Consider the following 14,378-nt stretch of genomic DNA (forward strand, 5'->3'; position numbering starts at 1 on the left):
ACAAATTGAATAGCTTGTCCTTCTGTCCTCCTAGCCCAAACCGTATTTTACCCCAGGTATGGAAAACTGAATAGGGACCTAATGCCAGTACAAGTCCAATAAAGTTCTTCACAAATTTTAAAAAATTTGGCAACAAGAATTTTAAAGTGAGATAACCACTAGGATTCTACATAGAAGATATAAAAATGAAAGGACATGAAATCAGAATCACGTAAAAGATTTCTTTTTAAGAGTGGGTAATTCCTAAGACTGTAGAAAATAGTTTAGGGGTAAGAAAGAACAGAAATCTATAATCCTTTTTTTAGGAAATACAAGTTAGTAGTAGGCATAAAACATAAGGACTTCGGTCTCATTTTCTTGGAAAATCAGAATTTCCTAAAAAGCAGGGATTGGGCTAGCTATTAAAAACTAAACAACTGCTGTGTAAAGGAGCATCTCAACCACATCGGTTAAAGCCAGGTTTACACTTTGAAAATAACAACCAGGGAGACACTATGCTGCCAGCATGCTCTATCAAACCCAAAGCCCTTAAAATAACTGATTTCACCATATACTAAAAATGTGATAACTCGGTTTCATCTTGGAGTCATTTCCAACCTATCACCGTCACTCAGCACCACCATAATTTTCCTTATATGCATTCAATAAATATTACTGAGTGCCTACTATGTCAAAGGCACCATCTAAGTATATCAAGGCTCTATTCTCCAAAACACAGCTCTGAACTAAGGCAAAAATCCTTACTTTCACAGAGTCCATATTCAACTGAGGGGCGAATATGAGCCCTGGGGCCAAAGGAAGAGTCCCCAGAACAAGACAGTCTAGGAAGGCCTCACTGAGAAGGTATATTTGACACTTGGGGTTGACCTTTGAGGGACTAAGAGGAGAAAAGACCTGGGGGGATAAGGGGAACTAGTAAGTAGAACTAGGTTTGGTTGAACTGAAAGACAAGGAGGTCAGAGTGACTAGAGTGGAGGGGTCGGGGGTAGAAGGTGTGGGTGCCAGGCCAGAACCCCCAGGGCCTTACAGGTCATTGTAAAGACTCTGGCTGGTACTCGAATAACAATTCTCAAAAGAACAATGAATGCAGGTCAGAATGTTAGCTCACAGGGCTTTTTGAGACCTAGAGTTGGCCAACTGCTTCCCCAATGGCTCTTTTGACTGAATTATCACACTGAGCAGCATAGGTCCAAATAAAGGCTATCTCAGTCATTGACAATATTTTAGCTTTTTAGGATTTCCCTGAGAAATCCACATCCTTGGATGACTTAAAAATTGCATTACTCGCCTATCTCCTGCAAAGCAGATTGTGCAATTCTGTCCTAAGATAATTAACTTGCTTTTCTCTCTCCCATTAGGTTTCCTTTTCTATAAAATGGAGTTAAGTATCACCTGTTCTTAGTTGGTTTGCAAGTATCTGTGAATCATCTTACGCTTCTTGGAACAGAACCGCGATATAAATTCGAGGGACCATCATCATCACACACTTTTCTGACAATACTCTGCTATCAATTCTGGTTCCTGACCAGAACTGATAATAGCATGTTGCTCATTTATAATAGCATGTTTCTCATTTATAACACCTTTTTTCCTCTACTGTACTTCGTAATTTGAAGGGAGTAAGACGGGGAAGAAAAGCACAAATAAGGTCAATAAACACTTTCCAGTGAATAAAATGTAAAGGCTTTTCATTACAGACAAAAACAAAACCATGAGCCCCAGAGAGATCTTTAAAACTGTATAAAAAGCTAACTATGGCTAATTTTTAGACAAAGAAAATTACAACACACACACATGCACACACACCCAGCTTGCCACAAAAACCAAGGAAATGCCCACCCCTACATCAGCTAGAAGGACACGAAATAGCTCATGAGGGGCAATAACCAAGGGCACAGCTCATTTATTACCTCCTATTAACCACAGAGATTTAGAAATTTGAATTTCTATTTTTGCCGGATTTCCACATGAAGTATGAAACTATTATATATACCCATCTGTCTGATGGGTGCTTTTACATAAATGAGATAACTTCTTAACTTGAAAAAATTATCATTAAAAATAGTCTGCAGCTTCCTTCTTTCATCTGGGTGCCCTGCCTCTCACAACAAAGCCAAGTCAAGGAGGCTCTGAGCTGGAATCGTAGGAGGCAAGCACCTGTGCTGGTGTGCACATCTGAGGGAACACCACCTAACTACATCCCAAAGTCAGTTATAAACGAACTGAATTTTCTGCACCCCCATTAACATAAATAACTAAGAGTTAAATATCTGTACTTCTTTTAAAGGCTGGCCTTTAAAAGCAAAATCATAAAATCTTTGATGTCTCTGCTTCCAAAGAACTCTAATTTGAGCAATGACAGTTAGATGCATGCTATTTCAAAGTTTATTATTTCAGGTTCCTGTATTAGAGGACTTACCACAGACTGGTTTAAAAAAAAAAGGAAGAGAAAGGTAATGAAAATGGTTACACTAAAAGAGAGATACTGAGTAAACAAACATTTGGATTTGCAAATATCTTTGTAAATCAAACACAAAAGCGAAATAGAAGAAATTCAGAGATTAGAAGAAGTTGGCAAGATATTCTTTGGCTAAAATCTCTGAGAAAAGTCTCATCATTTTCATTCCTTTCTATTCTGGAAATAAATTCATTTATACAAAGCCTGTTACTGGTGTTTTGTTCATCTGAGGCATTCTTAGGTATATAGACTTTTAGAGCTGGAAAAGCATGAGCTCTGGGGTTCAAGTTCCAGCTATGCCACCAACTATCTATATGACCTTGGCAAAGAGCTTGGAGCCTCAGTTTTCTTACCTACAGTATGTGGAATCTAAAAAATTGCAACAAACTAGTGAATGTAACACTAAATAAGCAGACTCACAGTTATAGAGAACAAACTAGTGATGACCAAAGGGGAAGGGGTGGAGCACTGCAGAGGTGGGGAGTAAGAGGTACAAACTGCTGTGAATAAAATAAGCTACAAGGATGCAGTGTGCAACAAAGGGAATGCAGCCAATATTTTATAATAACTATAAATGGAATGTAACCTTCAAAAAACTGTGAATAACTATATTGCATAACTGTAACTTAGATAATTTAATACATTATTCTTCAATTTAAAAAAGGTTTAAAAACATCTGCCCTAATCATAAAAAAAAAAAAAAAAGACTGTATTTCTCTCATGAAAGTATTATGAGGATTCAGTGAGCTAATACATGTCAAGTACACAGCACAAGTTCGGTTTTACAGAAAGGTGAAAACCTATTTTTTCCTAAATCACCCAACTACTTTTGGCAGAGGCAGAGCTAAAAGTCAAGTCCCTCTAGTCCAGTTTAGTCAGTTTATCAACTATAGTTTGCTATTTAACATTGTCTCTCTGGCTTTCCAAAAACCTTAAGTATAAAGTTTTCCTTTCCTCCCCAAATAATCCACTTCAAGCCCTGACTACAAATAAATTAAAAATGCAAAGATGGGATAACTTCACGTTGACTAATAGGCAAATGAAGGGGCCAGCGGAGGCAACATGCAACAGCTACTGGCCAGATGCTAAATGACCACAGCTCCCATTGTAGGCCTGAAGCCTCAGGGCAGTACATTCTAATCTTGATCATAACTTTAACCTGGAGTCTAAGAAAATCCAGGACAACCAGCTGAGCAGGAAGAGTGTGACAGTTAAAAAAAAATCAGTGACCTCTCTTGTGCCACACTAAGATCCTCTTGCTCTTTTGCTTTGAAAAGAAAGAAAATTAATTTTGAGTTGTCCCCTCTATAAGCAACATATACTAATAAGGAGCAAGAATTGGGGAAGAAAACAGGACTGTAATCGTTTTCAGAAGTGGCAGCAACAATATTACTTAGAAATAATATAAGTAAACGTTTGATAAGAGATAAACCAGAAAACCAGACAATTAGACAATGCAGAAGCTCCAGCACATTTTCCATCTTCAATGGTATAAACCAGGAGAAAAAGAATATCTTTAATGAAAAGTCAAAATATTAAGAATAATATATAATCACTATCATTTAGTCCTCTTTATTAGTCACTGCCAAGTAACTAGGAGATCAGGAAAGTTTCCTTGACATGAGGGTTTTTCTGTTTTCTTTTTGGTCTCCCACATTCTCTTTTTTTTTCTAAGTGAGATTTAACTGACATGTAACACTGTATATTAGTTTTAGGTGTGCAACATGATTTGATTCATATACATATTGTGAAATGATCATCACAATAAGCTTAGTCAACATCTATCATGACTCACAGTTACAAAATTTTTTTGGACATGGATTTCTGATGGCTGATTAGGGAAATACTGAGGCAGAATAGTGGTGGAAGGTTATGCTAAATATAAAAATGAAATGGAAAACAAAGATTTTTAAAGTAGAAGGAAATCAGAGGAGAGGGAGAGGCAGGACTTTGGCAAACGTAGGGGAAACCAAAGAAGCAGACACTTTATAAAGACAATGGCAAACCTGCACAGGGATTTGAAATGATATGGCAACGCAAAGACGCAGCTCTTGGACAAAACAGGAAGGAAAGCAAGATAATTTGGTCAGGGCTAAGATGGGGTGTTATGAAATGGAAAAGAGAAGACATGAGAAATGACAGGAATACAGCAAAGGCAACATTTCCTCGTCTATTTTGACTTTAAAAAGAATATTATAACTTAAGACTCTGAACATATCTTATAAAATGGATATGACTGTTGGTAAAGAGAAGCCTAAGCACAAAGAGTGAGGAATAAGAATTGGGACAAAAATTCACCAGTGCCTGGTCTTGTACACACGGCCATGAGATGAAGTTGTAACAAGCAAAATTATTTTAGAGATGGTTCTGCGTTCTACTTTATTATTAAGCAAACTGGGGTACACTGTCAGAGGAGGTCTCTCTTTGTCTAAGGGAAACTGAAATTGCAATATCGATGAAAATCTAGTTAATCCAGAAAATCCAGTTGGTCTTTATGAAAAGGTACATACCCCCAAATAAGTGAGCAAAATGTAAAGAAATGTTAGTTTTCCTTGGAAATTCCAGAAATGTAAAGAAATGTCAAATTTCCTTGGAAATTCCAGAAACCGCAACGTTTTTATTATTTTTTTAAAATCATCACTCTAACGTTACATTTCCCAATGCATAGCATGCCCAATTTTACCAAGACCTGACCGGATCTTTGAAGATAATCAAACTTAACAGGCAGCTAGAATAATTCATAGGTAGAAGGATACAAAGAATTATCCAAAATTCCTCAAAGCCAGCAGAGAGGATTGCCTTTAGGTTTGTAACACTGAGTACGGAAAGCTAAAATGCAGCAATGTATAAGCTCTAGGACATTTAAACAGAACTTCAGTTGAGTGGAAGGCTTGGTTAACCACAGTTGAGTAAACCTGAGTTGCAATGTAATCTGATAAGGAACTAACAGCATGGATTCTAGAAGTGCAAACCATGTGTCCCTAACATGCTAGACTTCTTTGAAAGAGTTAATCAAATAGTGGATAAAAGAGAATTGATGCATATCATTCAAAAGTTTTTTTTTTCCTTTTAAATAACATCTCTCCTAAGAGATTATTAAGAAGATTTAGGAATTACTGTGGATTAAACATTGATAAATAGATAACAAGCCAGGACCGATACTGAAAGTCTCCAGAGATTAATACTAGGCTAGCACACTAATTTATTAATGACCTAGAAGAAGCTGTATGGACAGGAAAGGTGAAGAAAGGCTGAAAATTGCCAATGATCCAAACTTGAAGGCCTTGCTAAATAACAGATACAATTAGATCCCGTCTTCACAAAGTAAAGACTCAATACTTAAAGTACACCGATAGACTCAAAGTTAACAGTATTTTTTAAAAAGGATTAAGCAACACTTAATAGAATGAGAAAAAGCAAAATAAGAGAAGATATGATAAAGACTGACAAGACTGGCAAAGCGAATGCCAGCTAGTGTCTCTTATATACCTTCTATACCTTTTCCTTTACGAATACACAAAAACTTTATGTAGAGCTTTATGACAATAGAAGACAACAAATTTAAGTTAAAGGAGGGCATGATTTTATGCAGCATATAATTAACCCATTGAACATGTTGCCACAGGACATTAAGAAGGCACAAAGCTTAGTATGGCTCCCAAAGACCTCGGAGATACCAAAATACGGCTCTATAGTAAAATCACTTAGGGCAAAAATTAAAACGGAGCCCATACCTCATGCTCCAGGGAATTAACTAGCCAAGGTCAGGAAGGAAGTTTCCTTTCCAATTGTTATATTCAAAATGATTTATAGTTTCAACTTTGAAATATTCCTAATTCTATCCTCGAGTTCAAATTAAGTAAATAGACTCTTATGCAAAAATTCTTACACTATTTTTTCCAGATATATTTTTTGCCTGTTTATTTTTTGAAATAACAGAGCCTTCCTTTGCACCCAATTTTTCTTCCACTTCACTTAGCTCAGCTTCAAAATATTGCTGAAGAAGTGACCATGAAGAACCACTAGGTCATATACGTAAAAATCTGTGTTTGGAAAAGAGAGTTCTATAATTTGCTAAATTTCCTCACCTTTTTTTTCTCTGAGTGGACAAAATTTTTAAACTTAAATTCATACATTTTGGTTCTGCTCATGTCACAAAATAAAAATCTGAGCTTGCTAGGATCAATCATATTTGACAACATTTTCACCTGTGTCCAAGAACTACAGCAAGGAGTGTCCTTTTATAAAGTGAATTTTAATCAATAAGCAAAAGAATTTTATGGGATAAGACAGGAGAATGCCACATTAAAAAGGTAGAGCCCTCCAGGCTCTATCTTCGCCATGGGGAATGAGCAATTGATCTATGAAATGCTACAGCCTTGGTCAGTTCATAAATTAAGCACATAAAGAATAGGCTATGAACGAGTTATAGGCAAAATGCACAACCTGAAAGCTGAAGAAACTGTGTCTGACAATTTCTGTGCGTCCATAAAAAAAAGGGATGTTAAATTTAAAGTTTTTTGAAAATAATAAAAATATGTATAGACAAGACCAAAGGGATCGGGAGCCAGGTTTACACCTTGTGTCCATTTTGTAATCCAGTCCTCTCCATTTTGGGCTGAGCAATAGGGTGCCACACGTGGTATAAGGCCAGCCGTAGCATTCAAGCACGACTGAATTTTAAAAGTGACACGGTGATCAAATATGCTCCAAGGGCATTCCAGAATTTCAGAGTGCTACTGACCATTAACATCAGCTTCCTTAGTGCTCACTTCACATCTAAACAGGATATAAAGTACAATCCTTGAGTCAATTAAACACAAGCCCATACAGTTCATCTACTCTCTAAAAAAGTAGTGTCCAGAATATATCACTTGCAAAGAATGGTCTGATGATGTAATACAATGTAATACCAAAAAGGCAATGTAATACCAGAATTAAAGATAAACAAACAGATGATCTTATATAGGATTTCTCTGTTTCTCCTCAAGTATAAAATAAGAATTTGCTTTAGAAGGCCAATAAGGTAAAATGCCTAATAAGATGCAACGAATAGAAAGTTAAGCAGCAGAATCCCTTGTAGAGAATTTGGTTTGGGAGACAAAAGAAGAAAGGCGTATTTCAAACAGATGGAAAGTGAAAAATAATAAAGTCATCCTTACCTGCATTAATTTTCCTTCTGCTGGAGTTATTTCAGCAACACCAGCAAACACACCTTCCAAAGTGAGATTCAGTTTTCCTGTGGGGTCCATTTTCAAGGGGATCACTCTGATAATAGCTTTCTGCTCGGCTGATCTTTCAGACTCCACCGCTGCCAGGACCAGTCCTGGGCGTCCAAAGCCTGCCTGCAGGGTAGCCATCAGCAGCCAGGGCCAGAGGGCAGCCAGCTGTAGCTGGTGGCCACCACTCATGCTACCAGCTGCAGCAATGCACTTCGGCCAGACATACTGCTTCCACTAGCTAAGACCAAATGCAGGTTCTCAGATCCAGACAAACAGAGGAAAAGAAATGTATGCTTCAGTTTCAGAAAGCCGGGTTGTTGTTTTGGCCCTTCCTTTCTCTAAAGCATATTCCCAAGAACAGGTGGCATTCCTGATCTGGCAGGGAAGAAGGTATTTTCAGCCTACTTCTGCTTCAGGTATGTCATTTTCTCCCATCTTCACTGTTTAGTACAGGTATCACCACTTCTCTTTGGAATTTCCAACTTTGCTTGAGGTTGATGGTCACATCTTGAATTTTTATTATGTCAAATCAGTTGGTGCTGGTCTTCCATATGCATCAAATTCTGGAGCCACTAAACCCAATGTTAATGAACAAAACAAGGCAAAGTAAACGACTAAGGCCATGCATCAAAGGTAAGAGTGAAAAACTCCAGCTCAGAAAACGAAGAGTGGTCTTTTTAAGTTTTTTGTCAAATAGTAAAAGACTAAAGGTTTGTCAATGGTAAAATTTGTCAATGGTAAAAGACTAAAGATCACAGGAGAATTTTTTTTTTAAATGGGAAAGGAGAGGGGACAATATTTCAGGCCATACCTTGAGAGATGTCCAAAGATGCTACTACATGTACTTATAAAAGTTTCAACATTCAACTGTATTTCAGTGTAGCCAAAGTTTCAGGCCCACTGAACTTCTAATACTTTTCAGGAACTTAAATATACTATGATTTTTTAAAATGTTCTATTTAAATTTGCCTATAAATTAGGTGCTAATTTATACATCTTCATATATTCACTGGATAAACCTGAGCACCACAACCTTTTCCAACTTTCGTAATTAGAAGAATATTTGAACAGCTTAGCTTTCCAATTATTTTTCCCAGTTGAAATTCATATTTCTGTCTTTATTTTCCTTTCTCTCTTAGGGATTCCAGCTTTTATTCTCCTGCTTGAGAATGCCAAGCACCTTGATTTCCCATGAGATGCTTTTGCAAACGACTTTATTATCCAGATCTTATAATCTGTAATTTTCTAGGTCCATAAGTAAAACAAAGGGCTATTTCTAACACGTTTTCAAATTCCTTGAGGGGGTGGGGAATAAAAGATAGGGGAGTAGGGAGGTGATCAGTCTACAGGCGCTTAAGTAGAACACCCTGAAAAAGTAAAAATAAACCTGAGTAGAGTAGATCTGTGCTATTTCTAGGCACACTTGAGAATTTGGGTCTTTGTACAAACAAAATCTTATTCTAATATTTCAAAATGTGCACCCTTAAGTAAATATAAATGCACTTCAACCACAAAGCCCACTGTGCTCAGAGGTCAAGTTAAAAAATCTTATTAAGTCTTCAGAATAAGTGCTGAAAAGCCAAGCAACTGAACATGAACCTGTTATACAGATGCTTTTTCTTTTGCTGAGGCAGAGGGAGGGGGAAAAAAAAGAATTTCAAAAGAAATCTGCAAACCTGTTGCGCTGTCGGGCCCACTGGAATCCACGGGGGTGAAACAAATTCAATTATGCTTTTATAGATCCTGCTCAAAATAAGGTTTCAACTGCTTAACCAAGTACAGCTCATTCTTCCACCTTCTCACTCTGCAACCAAACCAAGTGCCCCACACTGCAGGTAGTTGCCGAGAAATTCCGCAGCCTGAAAAAATAATCCATGCAGGTCAAAGGCAGAAACTTACTCCAAGGTTAGAGCTACTGTCCCCAAGAACTCTAAAAACACTTATGGAGGATCCAAAACCATTTCTGAAATCTCCTTTCTAACAAAAGTCCTTTTTCTCCCCGAACAGCATATAAAAATGATCAAATCTTGAAAGAGAAAAGAAGCAAAGTAGCAAATACATCAGCAAAAATTCACTACCAGGAACACAGAAAATCCCAGAGGGAGAAGGCAATATCTTTGTATCATGGATAGACTTGGAAAGTTCGGAAGGATTCGAGTGCTTCCCTTCCAGAAAGACAATTCTGGATCAACTCCCTAGAGGAGGAAGCCTGTGGTTTGTAATTGGTGTTCTAGCTCTGACTCCCTCCCCTGGGACTGCAATCACGCTCTCTACCTGCTGACACAAAGTGAGGGTGGAGCAGCTAGAGGCAGCCACCCCCAGCCCGCCCCGCCTCCTCCTGGATGGCTGGGGCACGGTGCACGCACACTTACTTAACCGGACACGTTCCTGCGCGCTCGCTTTCCTCTCAGCTCCTCTACTCCCTCTATTGAGCCACAGCCAAACTGCATCCAGTTCAACCCTCAGCACCTTTCCCTGAGGAAGCAAACTACCACGGGAAAATCAGGGCCCCTCCAACAGATACATAAGCAGATTCTGCACCCAAGAGACTTAGCTGGCGATATGAGGAACTAAAGAGAAGGAAAAAAAAAAAAAAAAAAAGAAAGAAAGAAAACCCAGAAGATAAAACAATGGACACAAGGTTTGATAAATATAAGTTCAAGGGGACTTCTGCTCTTTCCGGGTTTTAGTGTGGATAAATGCCCAAAGCCAGAATAAAGTGATCTTGTGCTATAGTTCTTACTGATTTATTGCTGTCTTATGTCTGCTACTCTGGCAAGAACTCTGTCCATTTTATGCATAGCTTTTCTTCAGCCCTTACAAATTTAAATTCGGTAGCTCTTTTCTAAACTGTGCCAGTACCAAGCTTTTAGATTAGGTGATGTCAGAGGTCTGGAATCTGTTATTTTCTCCTCACATCCTTGAGAGGTGAAATAATACTATGGGTTAGACTTGGACCTTCAATGAGACTGCAAGTAAGTCTATGCCATAAATACAAAGGGGTAAAATATATTAACAAGAAGATTACAGGCAAAAAGAAAAGTAATTTTTGGCTAATTACCACATTCACGAACATTAGAAATAATGCAAAAGTTTCCAATATATAAAGTAATAAATACGCTTTTAAAATCTGAATTTTCAAATTTACCAAATTACATGTGATTGTGGCCAGACATTTTATTTGTGACCTGCTGCCAATAATCTTTCCACATTGTACAAATGAACAACAATGCGAATGTGGTTAACACTACACTTAAAAACGATTAAGATTGATGTCACGAGCTTATTGCAGTAAAAAAGCACAGTTAAAATTGTGGTAAGAAGCACATAAGAGAAAATTTAAAATAATTTTTAATTTGTACAAAAGAACTGTACAAATTGATTACCTTTAAAATGTGGAGAATAATAATTGTATTGTAGACCTAATGTAAGGATGAAATGACAGGCGTTCCTATGGTGGCTCAGTGGTTAACGAATCTCATTAGCAACCATGAGGACACAGGTTTGATCCCCGGCCTCCCTCAGTGAGTTAAGTATCCAGCATTGCCGTCAGCTGTGTAGATCGAAGCTACAGCTCTGATTTGACTCCCAGCCTGGGAACCTCCATATGCCATGGGTGCAGCCCTAAAAAGACAAAATAAATAAATAAAGATGAAATGACATAATGCCTCTGAAAGCAGAAAGTATGAGTGACCTATTCGCCTTGAGAATTTTTTCCCTGAAGAGGGTTTATGGTCTAATTCAAAAAGGTACATGTACCTCAGTGTTCATAGCAGCACCATTTACAACAGCCAAGACACAGAAGCAGACGAAATGGCCACTGACAGATGAATGGATAAAGAAGTCCTATTGTATAGCACAGGGAACTATATTCAGTATCTTGTATTAAACTATAACGGAAATATAGTTTTAAAAAGACCATACACACACACAAATATATCACTTTGCTGCATATCAGAAATTAACACATTAAAATCAACTATAGTTCAATCAAAACAAATTAATAAAAGAAATTTTTGAAGATGGTTTATGGGGATAGTTTTGGCATTTTAGGCCTAATAGCACCTAGAGCAGAGAGATAAATTCTAAAGTAAATTCTTAATTTAGCACTTTTTCTTTATTGGTTAGACCTTAAGAACATAATGCAAGTATAGACCTTTTATAGCTCCTTTCCTAAAGAACAGGAATAGATCTAATTCTTCTGGAGAAAAATTTTCAAGGTCTGCTATGGTTTTATAGTTTTATTTTATATAAGCCACATAAGAGCACAGCATAAATAATGTAAAATACACATAATCATGTATCTGGATTAATGTAAAAATATCTTTAAACAAAAAGTAACCTACTAATTGACATTGCCTCACCTATTCCTGCTTGACACTTGCAAAGGAATAGACACGCAAACCTAAGAGTTAATGCAGATACTTAGTTGAAAGGAAGAAAATACAGATGTGGTTGCCCTCTCTTGAAGAAACTCTGAGATCTGAGAATGATGATAATACATTATCATGAGTCTGGATACCTTGAGCTACTCAGGATCCAATCAAATAGCTCTGTAGAGCTTAGTTCACTCATATATGGTGTTTATTTACACAGTATTGACAAACAAAGTCACCAGATTTGATAAACAAGAGAAATTATCCTCTGGCAGATTGACAGACCACAGCTTCTACAGAGACGTCACAAAGATGCCATCGCTACGGTAAGATGCTCATCTCACCGATGTTTACCACCTAACCTTACACAGGAGACAGATCACCCTTCAGGATCTACCTTTGCATCTGGATTGACTAAAGTTACCCAAGACCTCGATCCTTTTTCAAAAAACTAGGTTTCTATAAACATGTCCAAGAATTGTCCTTATCCTTAATGGTATTTTAAGGACTCACTCTCTATTCAAGTGCAAATTAAAAAGCTCAGGACTTTTTTTTTTTAAAGTCAGATTCTTTGAAAAACAGAGCACATTCTCTTTGGAACGCTACTATTATGATTAATAGTCCTAATGACTGAGGTTTCTATTGATCACTAATCAGACAGTAAAAACAAGCAAGACAACAAGTCTAGTTGAAACACTCACTTTATTGTTGACTGATTGGAATTTATCGTGCTTAAGGTGCTCAAATACCGGAGGCGCTAGTCAGGAACCTTGTTAGCATGTGTCAGACCCTACTGGCTAATTCACACAAAGATTTTATTTTATCTTTTGCCACTCTGCCCAAGTCAGTAATGATAGCTTTAGTTGATAGGTAGCAGGCATGTGAGTATAGCAGGAGATCCAGCTCCTTGGTCTGTTGTATTCATATATTAAAAAAAAAAAAAAAGTTTGGAAAGCTGATAAAGGCATTTCATTAATTAAGCCTTAAAATGACTGAAACCAAATCCACGCCAAGGTTCCTGCTTGACACATGTTCTTCGAAAGGTCTTGTCTCTTTCAACATATACAAAGCCAAGAAAGGCATATCTAAGGAAAGGAATATCACCTACATAGTATATCAGCTTTTCAATATGACAGAGAAAAGGCAAAGTTCCTTCATTTAGAAACTGTGTCTCCTCTTCAAGCACTCTGCCAAAATACACAGTCTGACCAAAAGATGTAGGAATCTTGATAATCTGTTCATCTTTTAAATCTTGCTAATAAAGATGAATAAATGCTCATCACATGGACATCAACTAGTTTAATCAAATGGACCAGAACCTATTTTCATATCTAAACTGAGTCACTGCAGACCAACACAGAGCTCATCCTTTTCCAAAAAAAATACTATCTCTGTAATACTTCTCAGGCCTGACATCATTGAGAAGGCACAATGCAATTTAAGAAATGAATTATTACACCCACCCTCACCAGAATAGTACATATGTCCTATCACTAAGTGCCTTTCCTTTTTCATTAGTTTCACATTCCTAGGCTTTCCTTTTGTTTCTGCAGTGCTTATTAGGAAAACTGAGGCAGAATCCAATAGGAAAGTTCTAGTCAATTTAAAAAAACTTTAAATCAGAAAGTTCTTTCTGTCATTGGATGAGCAAGTGAGGACTCAACCACAGAAACTGGACATCCAAGATACCTCTCCTAAAAACCAGTCCCACAATCCTACTACTTGAATGTAGGATCCTAAAGAGGGGATAAGATAAAAATGTTATAGTCTATCCCACTATCCAAAATTCTCTCAGAAGCTTAAACCATATGTAAATTATTAAAAACATCAGAGGCATGGCATACATAACTTCCTGGTAGATGACTACTAATTAGTTTCTCCCCAAATTTGCACTCAATATCGTTTATAGATGAGAATTTATACTTACTGAATGTAAAAATCTAAAATAAGAAAACTGTGTTAATCTCTTAATGCTTCTTTCACACATTGTATATTTCCCCTTCAAAATAAAAAAATGCTACATATGCATCCTTTATCCTTTTCTCCTGCCATATTAATATAAATTTAAAGCTTTAAAACTTTTAATCTACCAGCATTTATAAATACAATTACGTTAAACAAGTTAAATATTTTTCTTTAGAAGATATATCAAATAAGTGATATATTAACAAAAGCTTACCATTTATGATAATATATCATTAAAATTAAAGAAAGATATGAAAATAGAAGAATGCTCCCATTAATATAAAAGAATCAGGGGCTGTTGAGTGTGATGGATAATCCGAGTCCGGATGCCTTGTTCTTGAAACAGAATGCTGGGTT

General features: G+C 37.0%; 1 protein-coding gene across 1 annotated transcript in view; it reads right to left on the bottom strand.

Moving 5' to 3' along the window:
- The window catches only part of RNF43 (ring finger protein 43), a 62,520-nt gene extending 52,554 nt beyond the window's left edge, over positions 1-9,966 (bottom strand). The window contains exons 1-2 of the mRNA XM_047758006.1: positions 9,357-9,966; positions 7,621-8,252 (exon numbers count right to left, since the gene is read on the bottom strand). Coding sequence (XP_047613962.1) covers positions 7,621-7,869 — 249 coding nt within the window. The 5' untranslated portion in view covers positions 7,870-8,252; positions 9,357-9,966. The remainder of the gene's footprint in view (positions 1-7,620; positions 8,253-9,356) is intronic.
- Between the last annotated feature and the right edge of the window lie 4,412 nt (positions 9,967-14,378).

Source organism: Phacochoerus africanus, chromosome 14 (assembly GCF_016906955.1).
Source record: "Phacochoerus africanus isolate WHEZ1 chromosome 14, ROS_Pafr_v1, whole genome shotgun sequence".
Taxonomy (NCBI): domain Eukaryota; kingdom Metazoa; phylum Chordata; class Mammalia; order Artiodactyla; family Suidae; genus Phacochoerus; species Phacochoerus africanus.